The sequence below is a fragment of the Caretta caretta genome, chromosome 2 (genome assembly GCF_965140235.1).
Source record: "Caretta caretta isolate rCarCar2 chromosome 2, rCarCar1.hap1, whole genome shotgun sequence".
NCBI classification, from domain to species: Eukaryota; Metazoa; Chordata; order Testudines; family Cheloniidae; genus Caretta; species Caretta caretta.
In genome coordinates, this window is record NC_134207.1 from 90,426,603 (window position 1) to 90,447,781 (window position 21,179).

Here is a 21,179-nt window from a genome sequence, read left to right on the forward strand (position 1 = left end):
ACTGGACACGTTAGGTGGCCATTCTCTCTCACTCCCTCATACACACGTTTAGTCAGAAGGACCAGGGGAGGAGAGGAAAAACAATTAATGTTAAATAGCACCGTCTAGGGGAAGGACTAGTATCAAGGAAATACAAGTGAGTTTTTATTTTTTAAACACAGATGAGTGAAAGCAATAAGCAATAGGCCCAGGTCTCTAGGAACAGTGTGGAAGGGATATAGGGGGAAAAACGGAGGGAATGTTCAGAAACAATGCATAGTGTACAAAAAGGATTCTCCTTGCCAAAGGGTGAATTTGGATACCCCTACACTCAGCAGGAAGCATGGTTTAATGTTGTCTTGCTGTGCCAATTAGTAACTGAGGTTACTAGCTCTTTGAAATGAGTTGGCAGAGTGACTGGAAGGATAGCAGCCAACAATTCCACTTCAGAAGTTTCACATACATAGAGGGGTGGATACTACAGAAGGGCAGATCGAGCTGATTTTCCTGAGCAACCAGGTAACTCAGGCTATCGATCTCCCTCTTGCCTTCAGTTTAGATGCTGGTGGAATTAAAAACTTACTTGTCTGATTAGCCCACCAAGTGTATTTTATGTCAGTGTCTTCAATAAAAATCACGTGGCAAAGGGAACACGTGCAAAAATAATGTTAGTGGACACAAGCATTTAGTAAAACAGAATTATCTGAATAAAATATTACTGATTCAGGCACAATAACTAAGCATGTGATTCTCTGTTAGGACAATAAGTTTTTAATGGTCCATGGAGATATGCTGTTAGCATTTTATTGCAGAGCAAAGGCTAAATTAAGTTTTGACAAGAGCAGTATTTGCCTTGACAAAGTATGGCACATATTGATTTCAAACTTCAGATGGAGAAAGCTTACAGCAGGATCTACTAAACTAAGTTCAGCAGCTTGAGCCAGGAATGCTAATCCAAGCTTTGAGAGACAGTGTGCGTCTTGGGCAAGTGATTTAATCTTCCTGTGTTAGTTTCCGATCTGTTAAATGGGGATAATAATATTTCTCAACCTACCTGTGAGAGGCTCCAGAACTGTGCATGGAGATGTCGATCTATTCTGTTGACTCATCTGGCAGCCAGACCAGGAGGATTTCATTACATTCTACTCAGATGGATCAAAGATAGTGAGTTGTTGAGGCAAAAGAGTGACTAAGATCTTGCAGGGAAAACCCTAATAAGTCAACTCAGGAGAAAACTCAAGCTCAGGTTTATGTTTGTTGATCTTAAATTAAGAATAAAGGAAAACACCAGGAAAGTGACTGTGGATGCAGGGATGGTGGACATGAAGGCCCAGTCAATACTAGAAAAATACACAGTTCAGCTAGTTACATGACTGCAAACCTGTAATATGTATATGCACTTAAATGGAAGTAAACACTGACTAAATAGGTTTAATTTGTGTCAGCAGCTTACCAACATAAGCTGAACTGATATAAGCAAGGGTTAAACTGGTTTAATTACATCAAAATTAGGGCTTTCCACTTGTTTATTTAGACTGATTTTTAAATCACACTTCTCTAGTACCGGAGTACTTGTGGTACCTTAGAGACTAACAAATTTATTTGAGCATAAGCTTTCGTGAGCTACAGCCCACTTCGTTGGATGCATGCAGTGGAAAATACAGTGGGGAGATTTTATATACGCAGAGAACATGACACACTTCTCTAGTACACACTTCTCAAGTCTCTGCTGTGTTGAGACTGGGACCAGGCTCTGTCTCTTCCCACTACCTCATAAGACAGTGGGATGATTCATAAGTGAATGTTTGTATGATGATTTGAAAATATAAAGAGCTACATAAGTGTTAAATATTATCATCATCATTGGTAGGCATGCCAGAATATGAAAAAAGAAGGTTGACAAGTAGATATTATGAAAAACTAAGGAGAGGTGTGTCCAGCCAAAAGCAAATTGCTATTTATAATTCTTTTCTCTTAATACCATAACATGGTAGAGATCAGAAGCTGGTAGGACTATGTGATTTTATACAAATGTATGTGTGTTTTCTGGGCATGGCAATGGGCCCTTATTTAGGAATCATGGCATACAGCTGTGCATTCAGTTGGTGATGTTTTCTAGGTCAGAGGACATGATGTGGCATCTTCTGTCACCAGCGCTTAACACCAGCTTCTGAGCTTGTGGATGGAGGAACACTTAGGAGGAGCGAATGGGCAGAGGCAAAATTCACAAAGCTTACCATCCCATTTGAGGCCTACCCTTTTCAAAATATTACAAAACAAAGGGCAACTAGCTTTTGATACCAAACTGAGGGCCCAGTCCCGTGAAATGATGAGTGCCTTTAATTCCCATTAAAATCAGTCCATCATGCAGGACCAGGGCAATTACTTTCACTTAGATTTTATGCTTGTTATTAATGTTATATTTAAAATATTCACAAACTGGCTGATCGTCCAGATTTATCACATACTTTAAAGGCTAATATCACCCATTTGGACCCAGGCATATTAAAAGCTATGATTAACTATTTTTCTCTATTAATTATATGACGTTGGCATCATTTTAAGGATTCTTCCCCTTCCAGATAGAATCATAGAAATGTAGGGCTGCAAAAGCCCTCTATTGCAGCCCCTTGAGCTGAGACCATCCCTGACACTTGTTTGTCTAATTTGTTCTTAAAAACCGACAAAGGCAACCTCCCTTGGAAGCCTATTCCAGAACTTAATTATTCTTAGATAGAAACTTTTTCCTAATATCTAATCTAAATCTTCCTTGCTTCAGATTAAGTTGTTTACTTCTTGGCCTACTTTCAGCGAACCAGAACAACTGATCACAGTCCTTAACATATTTAAAGACTGTTATCAGGGCCCCCCCGCTCAGTTTTTTTTTCTCTCAAGACTAAAAATGTCCTGTTATTTAACTGCTTTTCATTCTAAACTGTTTATCATTTTTGTTGCTGTCCTCTGGATTCTCTCCAGTTTGTCTATATATCTCATAAAGTATGATGCCCTGAACTGGACAAAATACTCCAGCTGAGGCCTCACAGGTGCTGAGTAGAATGGGACAATTACCTCCCATTTCTTACTTATGATACACCTGTTAACACACCTCAAAATGATACAAGACTTTTTTTTTTGCAACTGCATCACATTGTTGACTAATATTTGTGTTGACTATAACTCCCAGATCCTTTTCTTCAGTACTACTGCTTAGCTAGGTGTGCATTTGATTTTTAGTTATGCATTTGATTTTTTTATTCTTGAGTGTAGTATTTTATACTTGTCTTTACTGAATTTCATCTTGTTGATTTCAGACCAATTGTCCAAGTTGTCAAGGTGATTTTGAATTCTAATCCCATACTCTAAAGTACTTGCAACCCCTCCTACCTTGGTGCCATCTGCAAATTTTAGAAGCATACTTTCCACTCTGTTATCCAAGTCAGTAATGCAAATATTGAATAGTAATGGACACAGGACAAACCCCATTGTCACCCCACTAGATACGTCCCCCCAGTCTGCCAGCAAACCTACTTTTTGAGTACGGTCTTTCAAACAGTTTTGTACCCACCCTATAGTAATTTCATCTAGACCATATTTCCCTAGTTTGCTTGGTATATTGTTCCAGCTGGAAGGCACTGTTCATTGGCAAGCTTTACAATAAGAGCATTAAAGAGTTCTGCATCAGGGTACCTTTGCCCAAACAAATTTGTGTAGTTATGTATGTTAACTTAAATTTAATTAATTAAATGGACAGATTTTCAAAGTTATCTTCATGCATACAAAGTTCACGTGTAACATATGGGTGCACATACTCAAACCTGAATGAGCAAATCAGGTCTCTGTATATGCACATGGGACCTGATCCATCTCCATTTGGCTGCAATAGGAGTTTTTCACATTAACTTTACTGGGGAGTGGATTGGGTCCATGGTGAATTAGGTGCCTACTGGACACATGAACATGAAAATATCTGCTGTGAGTGTGCACATACCTGATTTGCTCAAGCACATTTGACATTTGCTCACAAAAGTTAATTATAGTTAATTAAAACTTTGAAAATCTTCCCCCAAAGTCTTAACAATAAACCCAAAGAAAGATATGTCTTCCAATACTGGTAATATGTACCAATTTGGCAGCAGAAGGAGGTGGAATTTAGCCAATGTTACGTCATGCAATGGAGACTGATTTTATGTTAGCAATTCAAGCCTGGTTTCTGGATACAGCTTATACATTGTTCTGATAGCCAAGACATTTTCCTCTCATATTAATGAGAGCCACCTGTACAGAAGACCAACCAACAACCAGGTATGCCAAAGAAAACCTCACCAATTGCATACTCACTCACCACTGTAGCAAAACACATCTTGGAAACTGGTGTGTACCATGTGAAGAAGGCAGTTGTTTTCAAAAGGTCTTAGCACATCCATTTATTTACATCCGTTTCAAGTTAAGGGGAAGATACACAGCCAAATTCATCCCTGGTGCAACTCCAAAAACATGAACAAAGTTGTGTCTGCTTTTGCCAGGACTGAATTTGTCATATACAGTTCATCAGCTACAATGCAGGAGCAACTCTGGTTGTTGGGACAAATTAATGGAGATACACCACATATGACTTCTACATAAAGACAAACAGAGAGGGGAAGTGGGGTATTCAAAAGGAGATTATCACTAACAAACTGCCTAAGACAGGGTCCCATTGCCTTCCTCAGAAAATGAGTAACTTACTGATAGTCTTGGAGCAAAAATATTATTGATCTTCAAGGAGTGCACCATTACTAAACTCTTAGTTGTATGAATGAACCTCAGAGTATTCCTCTTGGATCATCACGCCAACATTTGGATGAATCTGATTGCCTTTATTGCAGAGATTAAGCTGGAAATCTCACAAGAACAAGCTTGTGAAGTTTCTGATACTTTCTTGCTACAGTCAGTTGGGAACTCCTCCAAAAGGTCTCTTTCTATATTTTCATACTTCAACTTTTGGAATCTATCAAAATCAGAATGTTAAAAGGCACATGAAAAATAAAAGAAAAACAAAACAACAAAAGTTAACCCAACTTTTTCAGTCTTGAAAAGATTCTGTTTGCGGTGAAAGCCTGAGTTGGACCCATCATACGTGTCTCTTATGTGGCAATAAAATTGTGTTTGACAATGTCTGGGTGCAATAACTAAGACCCTAATGTTCCCCTTCTGTGGAAATACCCATGGGAGAAGAAACAAATAACAGGAAAAATTAGGTTTTGGGGGAACCCATTTTTGGCAGATTGCTGAGACAGGAACGATGACCTCATAAAATGGTCAGGAGAGGTTCTGCATAAAGCAAAGGATCTGTGAAAAACGCAGACCAAGGATATTAGGTAGACTCACCACAAGGCTTCCACAGTTCTCACCCTGACAACATCACCATCTCTTCTGCCCCACTACCATTAACTCTCACTGCTGTGTCTGCACATTTAATCCCCTCTATAGGTGGTTTTCATTGTCAGGAGGATATTGGCATTAGTATATACTCCACTGTAGCCTGTTATGGTTTGTACTAGTGGTCAATCAGTTCAGCTATGATCACATCACTAAGAGTGGTGTGACATCAGTTTGTGGAGTATTAAGTGTTCTCTGCAAAGTCATGGAAGCTTAGTGTTCAGTCGGGCCCTGTAGCTCTGACTTTTTTCTGTCGGGAGTTCATTTTCATAAAGAAACACTATCAAGGACTTTTTGACACGAAATTAAGGATATTTTAAAAAGAGTTAGGGGTGGCTTATTAAACCATCTAAGATTAGTAACGATGCACAATTTTTATTTAATTAAATTATTCACCTGTAATATTAAAGCCCCCCAAACACAATACGATGAGAACACATGCAGAGGGAAATGAATTATAAACAATGGGTCCATGTCACCTCAGTGTAATTTGCTGGATATCTCATGGGGATTAGCCCCAAGTGAGAGCAGCTTTAATCTCAGTCAGAAATTCTTTAGCAGTGCTCATGGCAAGGCTGTTTACGGGATATTAATACTATCATAGTGGCTACCTGGACTGGCTGCAGGTCCCCGGGGAAGAGGAGATTGTAGCCACCTTGTGTCTCTGCCTGTTGGCAGACACCCGTGCTGACCCCACATAACTTTGACCCAGAAAGTGAAATTAACCAGTTTAAGCTTCACTGTTCATGAGGAGAGAAGGGCACAAAATAAATCAACAGCACAGAGAAATGTCAATTAGATGAAGGAAAATGAAAGAATGTTTTAAAAGCCATGATATCTGTAGTAGCACAGTTAAGGATGTATGTATTATATTACAAATAATGGCTAATATTTTTCAAATGAAGGGGCCTAAAGTTAGGAACCAAAATTTCAATCAAAGTTGCTAGGTGCTCAGCACCTCTGAAAATCAGGCTACTTATATAGGTACCTAAATATGGAGTTAGGTTCCTAACTTTACTGTTTGAAAATATTGATCACAATTATAATGTTGTATCTTTAAACATACTTGGCCAAGATCTTTCTGTGGGGGATCCTTGCACAGAGGGGTCTGACTGTGTCTGGTTCTCCTCTTGTCTCTCCAAAAGCCGGGGAGGTCAGACCTCTTGTGGCGCTGTGGTCCACTGACAGCCCTCTGAAGAGGTCAGAGAATAGTGTGTGTGTGTGTGTGTGTGTGTTGGGGAAGAGTAAGTCAGAGGGATGGAAGTGGTATGCTGTGGAACTGCTCATAAACTACAAGATTGAATGCTTAACTTTCCTTACAGGCAGGAAAATCCCCGGCAGAAATTCAAGGTGATTTTTAAAAAACAAATAAGATATTAATAGTTTACATTTTTAAAACCCAATTTGAGTTTACAGTGTTGTGATATCTAAGAACAGGGAGAAATCCTGGCTCCATTGAAGTCAATGGCAAAAATTCCATAATGTTTAGGGGGTTCGTTGTACCTTAAGTGACAGCTTGGCGTTGGAGGAGGCCTGAAGCACACCATCCATGACCCAGAAGTAGCAGCACTGAGCACAACTGTCCCTGACTCAGGGAACACAGGTGGAGCACAGTCACTGTGCACCAACCCTTTGTAATGTAACACTCATGTAGACAGGGCTAACTCCACTTTGGGAAAGGTAGCACACAGCAGACCCTAGCCTGGTGAAGTCACTAGATTCAGGGGAGTGCAAAGACAAGATTGAGTCCAATGACAAAGACTCAACAGTGGCCGTTCCATGCACAGTACATATGGTATTACAGTTTCTGCATTACAGCATACACAGTTCAGTTAGTTTTTACTTATGAAGCACCTGTGAACATGGGTGGTATTTTTCTACTTTTTATTTTGGGCAGTTGGCCAAGAAACAAAGCACATTTATTTTCATCACTGTATTCCTGATCTGTCGTGGGATGACTCAATATCTGATAACTTTTCAGAGAAGCAGTCTGAAGACTTTCTAAGCAATAGAACTGTGGGGTCTTCTTTGTAACTCTCTCAATCACACTGTCTCTTAAGAGAAATATAGTGTTGTCTTGTAGCTAAGGAAATAGCCAAGGTAACTTTTTTCCATCATCTGTATATCTCGTTAGTCCTAGTTTATAAAAATAACACAGTCTTTCTGACTCTTTTAATTTAACTCCTTGTCAATTTAACAGAATATCGTATTTCTATTAAAGTGACTAATTACTACATACATTTTGGACATAGCAGTGAGGCAAGCGGAGTCTCATTACACAGCACCCGCTGTGCAGATTTTAGTAGGACTGTCTGCAATTTCACTGGCTATATAGGGATTAACAAAGAAAGTGAAAACCAAAGTGTTAGGATTATTGACATAGTGGGAACAGTCAGACATGGCTATTGGGATGTGGCCTAAATTGAGACAGTTTTTAAGTTTTCCTTGTTTGAGTTAATAAAATGTTTAAATGGGTGGAGTTATTTTTTTAAAAGTGGGCACAGTATTGAATTCCAGTATTTATCCTTAAAGTTCTGAGGGCAGTGACTTGTCCTCAGTCTTCATCCTCCCATCTTCATCCTCACTGGGAGACTTCCTCGTTCCAATCCTCTCTGAAATGCTCCAGGTCATAGACATCATCTTCAACTAATAGGACCAAATGGGACTTCATGCCATTCCTAGTTTGGCAGTATGGGTCAATGCAAAGAGACAGGAAACACACCCATTCTTCAAATAGGGCTGCCAACCCTCCAGGATTGTCCTGGAGTCTCAAGGAATTAAAGATTAATCTTTAATTAAAGATAATGGCATGTGATGAAACCTCCAGGAATTCATCCAATCACAGTTGGCAATCCTATTTTTGAAGCACCCCCCAGTCCCAGTGAATAAGAAATTAGGCCCAGGAATGAAACACGGATCACAAGACCAACATCTTATCCCATGAGCTTTGTTTTACGATGAAGGCTTTGGTCATCAGTAGAATAAATCTAGACTCTAAACATTCAAGATAAAAAATGTTTTGTATCTTGACATAAAGAAAGAGGAGCCCCAGAGAACATTCTGAATTTCACTCTGTATTTTTCAGTAGTTAGTATCCTGTGCATAGATAGAGCAGATAAAGCAAATATATATGAATAACAGTTTACAGAAATAATCAGTAATTAATTATACAATAATCTATTGTCTCAATAAGAACTACTGCTCTTTGCAGAAGACTGTATGATATAAAAATAATCATTTGCAGGTAGATGGGTTTCCTTAAATATACCTTTATAACTGGTATTTTATAAACTGAAGACGGTGGTTCTGCAATGCATCAAGTTCAAACTTCTTTCTGTCATCCTTGACATCTTTCACAACTCTGTTCCTCACTGCTTTTCCACTCATTTCTTACGTTGCCCTCCCAACTCTGGCTCCTACAATGGTGCTATTTGTCAGCCTCTTCCACAGCCGTTCTTGCTTTCTTCCACCTCTAAATTTACACATGGAATAGTCTTCTGAACTAGTCCATAAGGCCATTATTTCATCCTGCTCCATAATCCTCTTTTAGACCTACTTCTATCATGAAGATTACAATAACTGCTAACTAACAATATCTAAGTTGTTTAGCAGAGGTAAAAAACTAACACTGCGTTAAAAAAACCTGAGGCCAGATTCTCAGCTACAGCCAATAGCCCTTTGGCACAGCAGGACAAGGACATCTGTCAGGCAGCAGGTTCTGGATATTTGATTCTCTGTCCAGTTCCATCTCAGCCCTAACCCTGGGCAGAATAATTTGCCTAATGAGCTGCTCTATGCTATATCGTCTGACAGAAGTCCCCAAGGGACCATCCCTCACTAGGGATAGCTGGAGTACAGTGCACTTCAGCCATACTCCTCACTGCCATCTACCCTAGAGGCTGCAGGGAGGTGGCATGGAAATCAGCTATGCCAGTATTACATATTGAGGAATTCCCAAACTCCAGGGGAATCCTCAGCTGGCAAGATGGAAGCAGTTTCTGCCTCCTTTGTATAGCATGAGTGGTGTAATGTGATTAGAGCAGGTCTAAGAATCTGGTCCTGTATTTTCTCTCTCCCCCACAACACTTTGTATGGGGCTTGTCCTGTTAGATTGTGAGCTGCCTGGGACACTTGGAAAGTGTCTAATACATAGTGGGCTTCACCACAGTCCAAATATTACTAAGTATAATATCACAATAACAGATGCAAGGGCCCTGTGTTTGGACAGCCCTCAGTAGAGATGGGATATTCACAGAGACTGTCCAAACCATTTAGAAAATATATGATTCATCATGCCACCCAGCAGTAAAGAAATGACTCCTAATGAAGGATTTTGTTGCATATAATGAGGCTCATCATGTGCTGGCTTGTTTGGTGGATGAAAACCTGGGACAAAACACTTCCAAAGAAAGGTGTTATCCAGAACAGCACATGCCTTGGGCTACCTCATAGTTTAGATTTAACACAGGCAAGAGATTAGTATAATGGCAAGGACAGGTATTGCTTTTTACCAACAAGAGCTTGAACTTGCCTTCCCAAGCTGCTAACAGAACCAGCCACACCTGTAGCAAAAAAGACCTAAAACTTTAAGGGAGTTACACAGGTATTATTTCTAAATATTACTGCAAGTGTTCTGAGTTCTGGGATGTTTCATTATTAATATGCATCTCCCTTGGGAAATTAGTGTGAGGACAATGACAATTAGCTACCTCTGTTGCTCTTTTAGGTGTAAATCTTCCCCTTAAATCAAGTTAAAGTAGGCTCACTGGCAAAATAATTAGTGCAATTCTGCTGTGAAAAGAGAGGTACTGCGACAAGAGGACCATCCCTTGTGTGGTCTGGAATACCACTCTATAGGTGCTCAGTTTGCTTTAACTGGCAGAGGATGATAGGTAAGGGGCAAGGGCAGCAGATAAGATCCATGAAGCATGAATCCACTCATTTCCTCCACCACAGAGGGCACTCAGACATCATGTGATATCAATGCCTAGAATGATTAGAAAGGGGACACAAAGAGCAGAGAGTCTACTCCATCCACATAGTGGCTCCATATAGAACATACAAATGGATTTCTGATCTTCCTTCTGATTGGACATCCTTATCAACACTTGTCATCAGTATTGGGCGTCCAAGGAAGGCCCAGGTCCAGTGTGTTTGTGGTTTGAGAAGAATGTTCCACTTGTCTCTAAGACTTACTCTTGGGGGGGGGGGAACCCAGAGAATTAATTTGCGAGAAAGAATATTCTAATATACTGCTGCAATGCAATTTGTGTCTGTGACTAATCTGAGTTACCAATTTCACTATTTTTCCTAGACATTTTTTTTATTCACCATGTATACATATTTTATTCCCCTTGTATATCAGAGAAGGGATTAGGCTGCAAACTTTGAATCCAGATCCCAGCTCTTGGGGATGTTCAAATGAAGGGCTCTGAGTTGGGCCCAGGGAAAGGGAAAAACTCCCTCTATTTTGTAAATATGCAAATAATTCAGCCATTATGACTCTACCAGTATTTTGCATGATCAGAGTGGAAGACAACCTAGACTGGTCATGTGATGCAGTGCTTAGCTTCTACTGCGATGGCTGCTATAAAAAGTAAACCCCATAAAAGATAAACAGACGTTATTCAGAAAGCAATTTCCCTTATGCTTAGAACAAGGTCTCAGATTTGACCTATATGTTTAGGATCTAATACAGCAACTTGCTGGGCATCCTCAATTCTCATTCACTTCAACTGGACTTGAGGTGCCATCTACCTTTCAGACGATTGACACCACAAGATGAGGCCCTCAATATCACCGGAAGTTAGTGATCGCCATACAGACCATATAAAGACAACAAATCTACAGTTTTTGTCTTAGATTGTCTAGATTTTTATTAATTTATAAGGGTAAACTCACTCATTCTCTAGACAAACTCATTCATTTTTAAACTGTAAGTTATAAACACTAAATCTGGCATTGATTGGCAGGGAAGCACACTAACTATTTAGTTACATACCTAAAGGATAAATCATTTGGTGAATATACTATGTTACTAACAATTTTGTGAAGGAATAGGGTAAATGACTTGAGATAAAGCCTTATGTTATTGGATTGATCCCATTTCTTCATCTTGGCAAGCCCTCTGCTACCCAACATACTAGATACTATATAAATAAACCACACCTGAAAAAACTGCAGGAAACACTTTGTGCAAGTGCCAATATATCGTTGCATATTTTTTCAGGATGCCACACTTTGTATATAGTTTCTAAGATCATTTTGTTTACTAGTCAATGTAAAGAATATATTGTGACAAAGTTCCTCCTTTGCCTTTGTGGGTCCTGCGCTTATTGGCGGATTTGCTTGCTTCAGAGATTCACGGCACGCCTCAGTTTGGCCACTTTTGCTAGGGGCTCAAACCTGCTATCCACTCAGCTAACCTCATCACTGGGCAGCATGGGGGAAACAGAGAACAATCCCCGCAGTCTCTGTATCCCACCTAGTGGGTTGGGGACAGGCCAGATCCCTTTCCAATTTAGACCTTCCCTTCTAGTGTTTCTCACAGACCAGGTCAACTCCTCCTGTGTCCGATCAGGAGTTGGGGGGGATGGGGGGAACCCGGGTGCACCCTCTACACCGGGTTCCAGCCCAGGGCCCTGTGGATAGCAGCTGTCTACAATGTTCCCTGTATCAGCTGTGTGACAGCTACAACTCCCTGGGCTACTTCCCCATGGCCTTCCCCCAGCACCTTCTTTATCTTCGCTGCAGGATCTTCCTCCTGAAGCCTGATCACGGCTTGAACTCTTCAGTCCTGCAGAAGCACGCCTTCTCACTCCCTGCTCCTTGTGCACTCCCCTACTAACTGATGGGAGGTCCTTTTTAAACCAGGTGTCCAGATTAGCCTGCCAGCCATAACTGATTCTAGAAAGTTCTTAATTGACTCTAGGTGTCTTGATTAGCTTGCCCGTCTTAATTGGTTCTAGCAGGTTCCTGATTGCTCTAGGGCAGCCCCTGCTCTGGTCGCTCAGGGAACAGAAAACTGTTTATCCAGTGGCCAGTATATTTGCCTTCTACCAGACTCCTGTACCCAAACTGGTCTGGGTCTGTCACAATATGTATATGGCAGAAATATGATATTTTCAGAATTAATGTTCAGAAATGGTATTTTTTTGAATTGGTGCAGTTTTTCCCTTTCAGTAAATCACCAACTTACCAATGATAAGGCAGTTAGTTCATTTAGAAGGAATCTGTATTTAAGAATTGGAAGAATATCTGTTTAAAAAGAAGGTAACAGAACCAATGCGGTCTAGCTGGCAAGAGCTCAATTAATATTTGTTTGGTACTTTGAAACTTTACAGCACTAAGTCCTAACTAAAGAGTTGATTCATCCTCACTGGCAAAGGTCTCACAAACCGCACCCTCCTGCACCAGCAAGGGACCCTGTTCCCTGGGAAGAGAGGCATTCTTGTGCCTCCTCCCTCCTGCCGGGACTGGTCTAGGGAAAGATATCTTTAAACTGACGATGCAGCTCCACAGGATCCCTGCCACTGCAGAATGTCAAGGGCATATAATGAGTGCCCTGGCTCTACCTCCTCACTACCAGCTTTTCAGTCTACTTATCGGGCTTCAACATGCAGAACCGTTTTGTGCACACTGAGTTTTATGAAATGTTGCATGAAAATTACATCTGCATGTAGCAGAGGCATAAATATAAGCAGGCTCTGTGGCATGATTGCTGCTTTAAAGAAGTTCCATATATTTATCCTAGATAAAGCAGTACGGTAAAGACACAGTGCTATATTTTTCCATATCCTTTTTACGTTTTAATTTATTTATTGCTGCAGCTCCCCAGGAGGATTCAGATCAAAACATTCAAGTTCACCAACGTACACCATCCTGTTTTTATTTTTGGTTATGCCTCTTCTCATACAAGCGGTCAATGGATGCTTTTATTTTTATCACTAGTGCTGGATTTTGAAGTGGGGGTTTCTTAAAGGTACAGCATAGGGGGAAAACATTAGTGGATGAATACAGTTAACATCAGAACTTCCCTACTTGTCCGGATGTAGTTTAACTTAATCTAATCTGACAGAAAGTGGCATGCTGGCAAACTGATGCGTTTCGCTATCCAAAGCAGACACATTATTTTGACCGGAACCAACTCATACATTTCTTGTGGACCCAGGAATGTCAATGTTAACAGCTTTTAAAAGTCCAGCCTTCTACTCCTTTGAGGGAAATATTATCCCTCATTAGCTCAACAGGATTTATTTTAACGTCAGCCCTTGCATCTGCACAAAGTGGAAAGAAGGGAGGAATCTAACCTGGGAACAGAGTTTTTAAATTTTACAAAGAAATAAAAGCCCTGTTTCAGATGGATCCTCTCTATTTTGTGGATGGGTGAAAGTCACTTTCTCCTTGTAACAAAGCCAAGCCCCGCCCCCCAAGCATTAGCACATACTTACTGAACTGATTTCCCTAGCAATGATTTTAGCACAAAGAGGTGAAGTGATTTTCACATAAATTAACAAAGCTGAGAATTGTTACCCCTTTCTCTTGTAAGTGACTATTAAAAATATATTTTGGATAGGAAAGAGAAAAGGAAAAGCAAAATACATAACAAATAAAAGAATAACTGTAAAATATATTAAGAATATGATTCTTATCTCAATGTACTTGGGATTTACGTGTGTGAGCCAGACACTCGTATTAATGGGTCAAACTTGTGCCTCAAACTGAAAATATTGTGAATAAAATAGCAATATACCAAATTTCTTGTAGTATGGGAAATACTAAAATATTTTTCTGTGCCACCCAAAATACATCTATATCTCATTTTCTTCTATTCCTCTACCCACAGCCTAAGCACCACCCATGCAGCTCTTTTTAATACCATATTTGTGGCTTTCTCTCAATCTCAGATTTGTATATCCCTTAATGGCCAACAAATACCACTACTGCTCTTTCCTCAGCTCTCTCCTAAAATTATTACTTCCACAAAGCCCATCAATATCAATTCATCAGATCAAGATGTGTGATTACAAAAAGATACATGTACTGCTTAGAGATTAGACTATCTACTGCTCACTTGTCTTCTGTTATATTATGCATCTGAACATTGTCTGTGTAATTTAGAATATAAGATCCTTAAGTCACATCATATATTATTTATAAGAACAGCTAAGTTTCTAAAGCCCAAGAGTCTACTTTTCTGCTCCTACTGTCAAGTTACTTTGCATATTTACTAGGATGTTTTACTCATGCATATCATTTTTATTCTAAAACTTTGATTAAGAGGTAGCTAATTAAACTTGGTACTTTAAATCTGTAAAGAGTTTAGGATAGTGAGAAATGTAAATAGACAATAAACAAAACATGGCTCACATCACATAATACATTATATGAATTTTTCAGCTTTTTGAGGTCTTGTATCTTTAGGAATCTCATTGGAGTCCTCTTTAAGTGAAATTCTATTATGAAAAAGCCCAACTGCACTATTTATGAAGAAATTTAAAGCAAAAACTAAGACCTAAACTACATTAACTGCAAACTTTTAGCTGTTTCCATGTGTGGATTTGAAATAAGTGAAAAGAAGAGTAGTCTTTATAAATGTTCAAATTAAAGAGAGCGCTTTAATGCTTTAAGTAAAAATACTATGCAGCACACAACAAAGTAGATTGGAGAAGCTTTTCTACCTTGATAAGAATTTATTGGTGTATAATATAGGGCCATATCCTAGTACACAGGTAGTTAATGGGATGTTTGCAATTTTCTCCCAACATATTAAAAAAGAAGCAAAAGGAAGTTCTATGGCCTGTGTTATACAGAAGGTCAGACTTGATGCCAGTGGTCTCTTCTAATCTTGGAATCTATAAACCTATGAAAAAGAAGGATTTTAGGCTGCTTAAGAATCTGTTTTAAAAATACTTTTCTCTTTTTTCTCCCTCTAGGTTATGAGAATTCATACGATTGCCTAAGCTGGCCTCTAGATGGTACAAAAGAACTTACACCTAGGAATCTTTTCTGATATACATGTGAAGATTTATGTTCCCTGCACCATGTGGCTACTTAGATCATCCTCCTAAAATCAGCAATCCCAACGTTACAAAATGTAGCTGTGGAATAAATAAAATGTCGAAAAATATAAGTGCCAGAAACTGAACGTAACGTGCCAATGTACTTAACATACCAACTGTTATACGAAAACAGTTACATATACAGTTGTGAGACTCTATTTTTCACTTGTTTTAACGAATTGCTTTGAGACAAAAAATGATTAATACTGGCTCATCAAGTGTTCTTTCATTTTCAATTTAAAATAGCTTAAAGTAACATGAAACTTACTACAGACAACATGAACATTAAAGAGTTAAATTAAATTTAATTCAATTAAATATAGTGGCCCCAAGCATTATTTATCATAAAGGCAATCTGAGGTCACAACCCAGTGGAACACATACTAACCAATAAAATACTCCCATGACTTCATATACTTTCGATTTTTTTTTAAAAAGATTTCTTCTTGTATGTTTTACATCCAATAGATATTTATTACAGAGGCGCTGTGTGGAAACTTCAGACACCAACATGTTACATTTTGATCCAAGCATTTTGATCCAAGCATGAGCATAGAACTGGTGTGTGGTGTATTAACACAGGATACACCTCTATATTTTTGAAGGTCAGGAAGGGTTCATGCTATTTGCCTAATATTATGCAAAGTAGGCATGATCCTCAACCTCCTGGCAAGTTGTCAAAGTAGCCTTCAGTTCAAAGTAAGTGCACTGACAATGACAATAATGTACGCACACTCTTTACCAATCAAGAGGTGGTAATGTTGTATTTTATATCTTCTTGTTGCCACTGCCACAAACGTGTGTGTATGTTCTGGGTGATGTACTGCCATTCCCTTAGTCTGTGGGTCATCATATCTTCTGGATTTCTCTGTCTTCTTATCTTTTTAGCCAGAAAACCTCTCTCTTTCCCACTGAGGATTACTCCTGCCTAAAAAGGCTCATTGTTGTCATCTCTCACACAGAGAAGCCTCTAGGGCCAATCCAGTTTACTTCATGCTTTGACTCTCAAAGTCTGATGGATTTTCCTAGCATTACACATATTTTCCTAGAATTATGTTAAATTATTTGTAATGTGGAAGAGCAATTCCAACAACATCTATCATCAGAAAAGTGCACCACTTGTCTATAATTAAACAATGCAGACAGGTCTCTTACCTTGCATAGTAGTCCTTTGGGGGAACAACTTCCTGAAAGAATTGTAACTGGTACAGATAAAGTCCAATCAAGTGCCCCGCACTGTATATAGCCATTAATACACACAGACAGCTGAATATCAGCGGATCAAATGCTAGGCAACAGGACCACCAGGTGCACAGTCCCAAAAATACAAAGAAATACACAGCTGATGTCAAAGATGGCAACATCATACCTGCAAAAACAAATATTGAGGATACTTTGAGAATATTAGTGTTAAAAACATTTATTAATCCTAAAACATTATGTAGTTTATCAAAACAATTTCAAAATCACATTTCTGTTTTGATAGTTTTTACTTATTATAGGTAATGCTAAGACTGCTATTAACTGAAAAATGCCATAAAACACGTACATATTTTTTTCATTTTGCTTATTCTATGAAAAAACAACACTTGGTATGTAGCTAAATTTAGAAGGATTAGATTTATATTAGTAAATGTTGATTTCATACCGATGAAAAAATATTTCCATCAGTACTAATAGAAATTTACAGATAAGCAGAGTAAGAAAAATGCTGCTTGATAACTTATTAGAGTTTGATGTATTTTGACATGTGATGTTGATAATTTGTGTTTAATGGTTATAAAGCTTTAACTTTTTGAATCTCAACATCTACTGTAATTAAAGAATTATAAAATCAAATTCTGCCATGCCTATATATAGTTAATTTCAATATTTCCTCTGAGTACTTCCTGTCCCTAGTTTGTGCAGCTCCTTCCCACAGTAAAAGGGGAGAGAAAAACAAGAATTTGTGATCATAAACCCCCAAATCAGCAGTGAGACGCAGAGATAGGTACTGTACCTGAAAATACTTTTAACTTTTTTTAAAAAATTGTTAGATTTCAAGTTAACATTTCTGTAAAATAATCAGTAGGATAATAAAATACTATGATTAATTAATATGGTGTGAAAGTTTCCCATGTAATCATTGAATTTCTAATCACTAGAAATTTGTGTCCCAGTCAGTGAGATACTGTGTACACTGGAAATAAAAGAGCATCTACAATATATCCAGTACATGCGGTCTATGTAAGTGCCAAATATGGATGAAAAGTAATCCAATTTATATCTCATAAATATTTGTAATACTTAGTGTATACCAAGGGCTGTCTTGTATCCTACGTAGATTTTCTTTTACACACTTAAACAACATTTCATTTGTGAAGTTGCTATTTTCACTCTTCACAGCTGGAGAACATCTCATGAAACGCCTACTGTACCCTGTAAGAGGGGTATTTGAGGAGGTGGGGATGGGGAGATGCTCATATCTAAGATGCAGGAAACTGGAGGAAGTGACATAAGAAACTTTCATCCTACATAATGTGCCAAAGGCATCACCAAAGCAACTCCACTGAAGTCGATGGAATCACACTAGGGATGAATCCGGCCCATTTTGCTTCAAAAATCTTGACAATTGCATACTTGAATGGAAGGTGGATACAACCCAAGAGATCTGGGGCTCATTCATCTGAGTCTGGGTAGTCATCCTCCAGCAGAGTGGCCTGCTGTGCCTCAGAAAGATCCAGGTCTTGGTGCACTGGTTCTCAAACTTTTGTACTGGTGACCTCTTTCACATAGAAAGCCTCTGAGTGTGACCCCTCCTTATAAATTAAAAATACTTTTTATATATTTAACACCATTATAAATGCTGAAGGCAAAGCGGGGTTTGGGGTGGAGGCTGAAAGCTTGCGACCCCCCATGTAAGAACCTTGTGACCCCCTGAAGGGTCCCAATCCCCAGTTTGAGAACCCCTGCCTTGGTGGATGCAGCTTTAAACTGTGTTTGGAGTTCTACAATCAGACAGAAGCCACTTGATGGATGGGATGAATCAATGCATTCACCGGCCAGCGTTCTCTCCTGGCCAGCTCCACTCACTCCTGGGTGATGATGTCTCCCTTTCAGCTCCCAAGCTGAGTAGGGTTGTGAACTCTTTACACTGATGAAAATCCCCACTTCCTGTTGTGCTTCAGCTGACCAGGGTCTTTCATCCTGGGTTATGTTAGCAGAAGCTAGCATAAACCTGGGGTGCCTGCAGCCCTTCACTGCTGAGGTGTAGGACACACAGTATTGTACATACTAAAGTTAGCTTTATATATCTGTGCTAAAAGAACCTTCCACTAACAGTAAATTGGTCTGTGTTGTATTAGCATAATCACAGGCTTGTACGCGGTACTTTAGGCCAAGCTATTGTCTCTCCTCCAGTATATAATCTGTGAGTATGTACCATTTTCATGATTCATATATTTAAAGGTCAGAAGGTTCCCTTATGATCATCTAGTCTGACCTCATGCAAAACAGAGGCCACAGAAACTCATCCAATCTGCATCAAGCCTATAACACTGTTCTTTCTTTTAAATAGATATCCAGTCTTGATTTAGTCTTCAGTGATGGAGAATCTACCACATTCATAGGTAAATTTTGAGAATAGCAGCTGTGTTAGTCTGTATCCACAAAAAGAAAAGGAGGACTTGTGGCACCTTAGAGACTAACAAATTTATTTGAGCATAAGCTTTCGTGAGCTACAGCTCACTTCCAATTGCTCATTACTCTTGCTGTTAAAAAATTTCACTTTTTTCTAGCCTGACGTTGTCTAGTTTTAGTTTGCAACTATTATGCCTTTTTCTGCTAGATTAAAAAAATGTCTACTATCAGAAAAAAACTTTTCCCTTGGCAGGTACTTTCAGACTGTGATCAATTCACCTTTTAACCTCCCTCCCCCAACTAAACAGATTGAGCTTATTAAATCTCGCACTATAAGACATCTTTTCCAGACCTCAAATCATTCTTATAGCTCTTTTCTAAGTCCTCTTTGATTTTTCAACATCCTTTTTGAAGTGCAGACACGAGAACAGGAAACAGTGCTACACTGATGTTCTCACTAATTCCAAATACCGAAGGAATATCACCTCTGAACTCCTCCTTTATATTCTTTGCTTATATATCCCTAGAATGCATTTGCCCTCTTAGCTAAAGCATCGCATTGGAAACTCATGTTCATTTGGTTATCTACCATGAATCTGAAGTCCTTTTCCATGTCTTTGCATTCCAAGATATAGTCTCCCATCTTTTAGGTGTGACCTACATTCTATGTTCCTAGATTTGGCTTCATTAAAATACATGTTATCCAAATAAGCCCACTTTACCAAGTGATCCAGATTGGTCTGCGTAACTAACCTGTCCCCATCACGATTTACCACTTCCCACTGTTTTTGACAATCTGCTGCAAATTTCACCAGAAATTTTATACTTAATTCTGTCTTATTCTTTGATAAAGACATTGAATAGCATTGGGAGTACAGACTCTTGCAGGACCCCACTAGAAACATCGCCCTAGGATGATGTTTCCTCATTTACAATTACTTTTCATGATCCATCAGTTAATCAGTTTTTAATCCATTTAATATGGATTACATTAATTTTATATAGTTCTATTTATTAATCAGATGTCATGCAGGAGTATGTTGAATGCCCTACAGAAGTCTATTATGTCACTAGTGTTACCTTTATCAACCAATTTTGTAATTTCATAAAAAAAAATCAAATTTGAACATTTTTTATTACAGAATGTATAACAAACCAGTAAATAAAGAGTAGCAATGTTTTGTTTTGTGTATGTTTAATATTGTGTGATGTGCAGGTGTGTGACATGTGAGACGTGTGTGAGTGTGAGTGAGTCAGTGTGAGTGTGCGTTAGTAGAAGGAGCTAGCACCTAGTCTATTAATGCACATTCCACTTCTTACCTACAACATGTAGCCTTTCACAGTTTGGCCATAATAATAGCTTTAAAATTAACATATGCAATGAGTGGACCGCTTAGTACTAGCACCAAAATAAATAAATAAATAAATGAAATTAAGCAACTCAGTGTAATTCCATGCCTGCCAAAAGCTAATTTAAATAAAAATCAGCAGAAATTAATTTTCCTTCCAAATTTCCATTTTTATTCCCCAGTGTGCCAAAGTGCTGAAAATTCATTTGTACAATGCATAATCTCAGGGACTCTTGATGAATTTATCAAAAGCACCAACCTGTTGAACCAAGTAAAATTGTAACAACAACTTTTCCAGCGGTGGTTATAATGTTTCCAATAAACTCTTTCAGTTTGGAAGCCAGTGAGGCAATTCTGCGCAGTAGTTTTAATTTTGTGGTTTCTTCAAATTCCTCTTCGCTATTTTCTCCACCATCCAAATCCTCACATATCAATGCATCATCTGGCTCTAACTTTTCTCTTCCAGCCTTAGAAAGAGAGAGAAAACAATGTGAGATGAAACAAGGGACTTGTGTCATATAGGTTATTTGTCAAGTCTTTTTTATAGTGACTGAGCCCTGGTCTACACTAGGACTTTAGATCGAATTTAGCAGCGTTAAATCGATTTAAACCTGCACCCGTCCACACAATGAAGCCCTTTATTTCGACTTAAAGGGCTCTTAAAATCGATTTCCTTACTCCACCCCTGACAAGTGGATTAGCGCTTAAATCGACGTTGCTGGCTCGAATTTGGGGTACTGTGGACACAATTCGA

At 38.8% G+C, this 21,179-nt stretch overlaps 1 protein-coding gene across 4 annotated transcripts in view; it reads right to left on the minus strand.

Annotated features, from left to right (window-relative positions):
* The window catches only part of PIEZO2 (piezo type mechanosensitive ion channel component 2), a 465,759-nt gene that overhangs the window by 146,612 nt on the left and 297,968 nt on the right, over positions 1-21,179 (minus strand). For all 4 annotated transcript variants that reach the window (XM_075125316.1, XM_075125317.1, XM_075125315.1 and 1 more), the window contains exons 6-7: positions 20,685-20,892; positions 16,614-16,827 (exon numbers count right to left, since the gene is read on the minus strand). In XM_075125316.1, the coding sequence (XP_074981417.1) occupies positions 16,614-16,827; positions 20,685-20,892 (422 nt within the window). The remainder of the gene's footprint in view (positions 1-16,613; positions 16,828-20,684; positions 20,893-21,179) is intronic.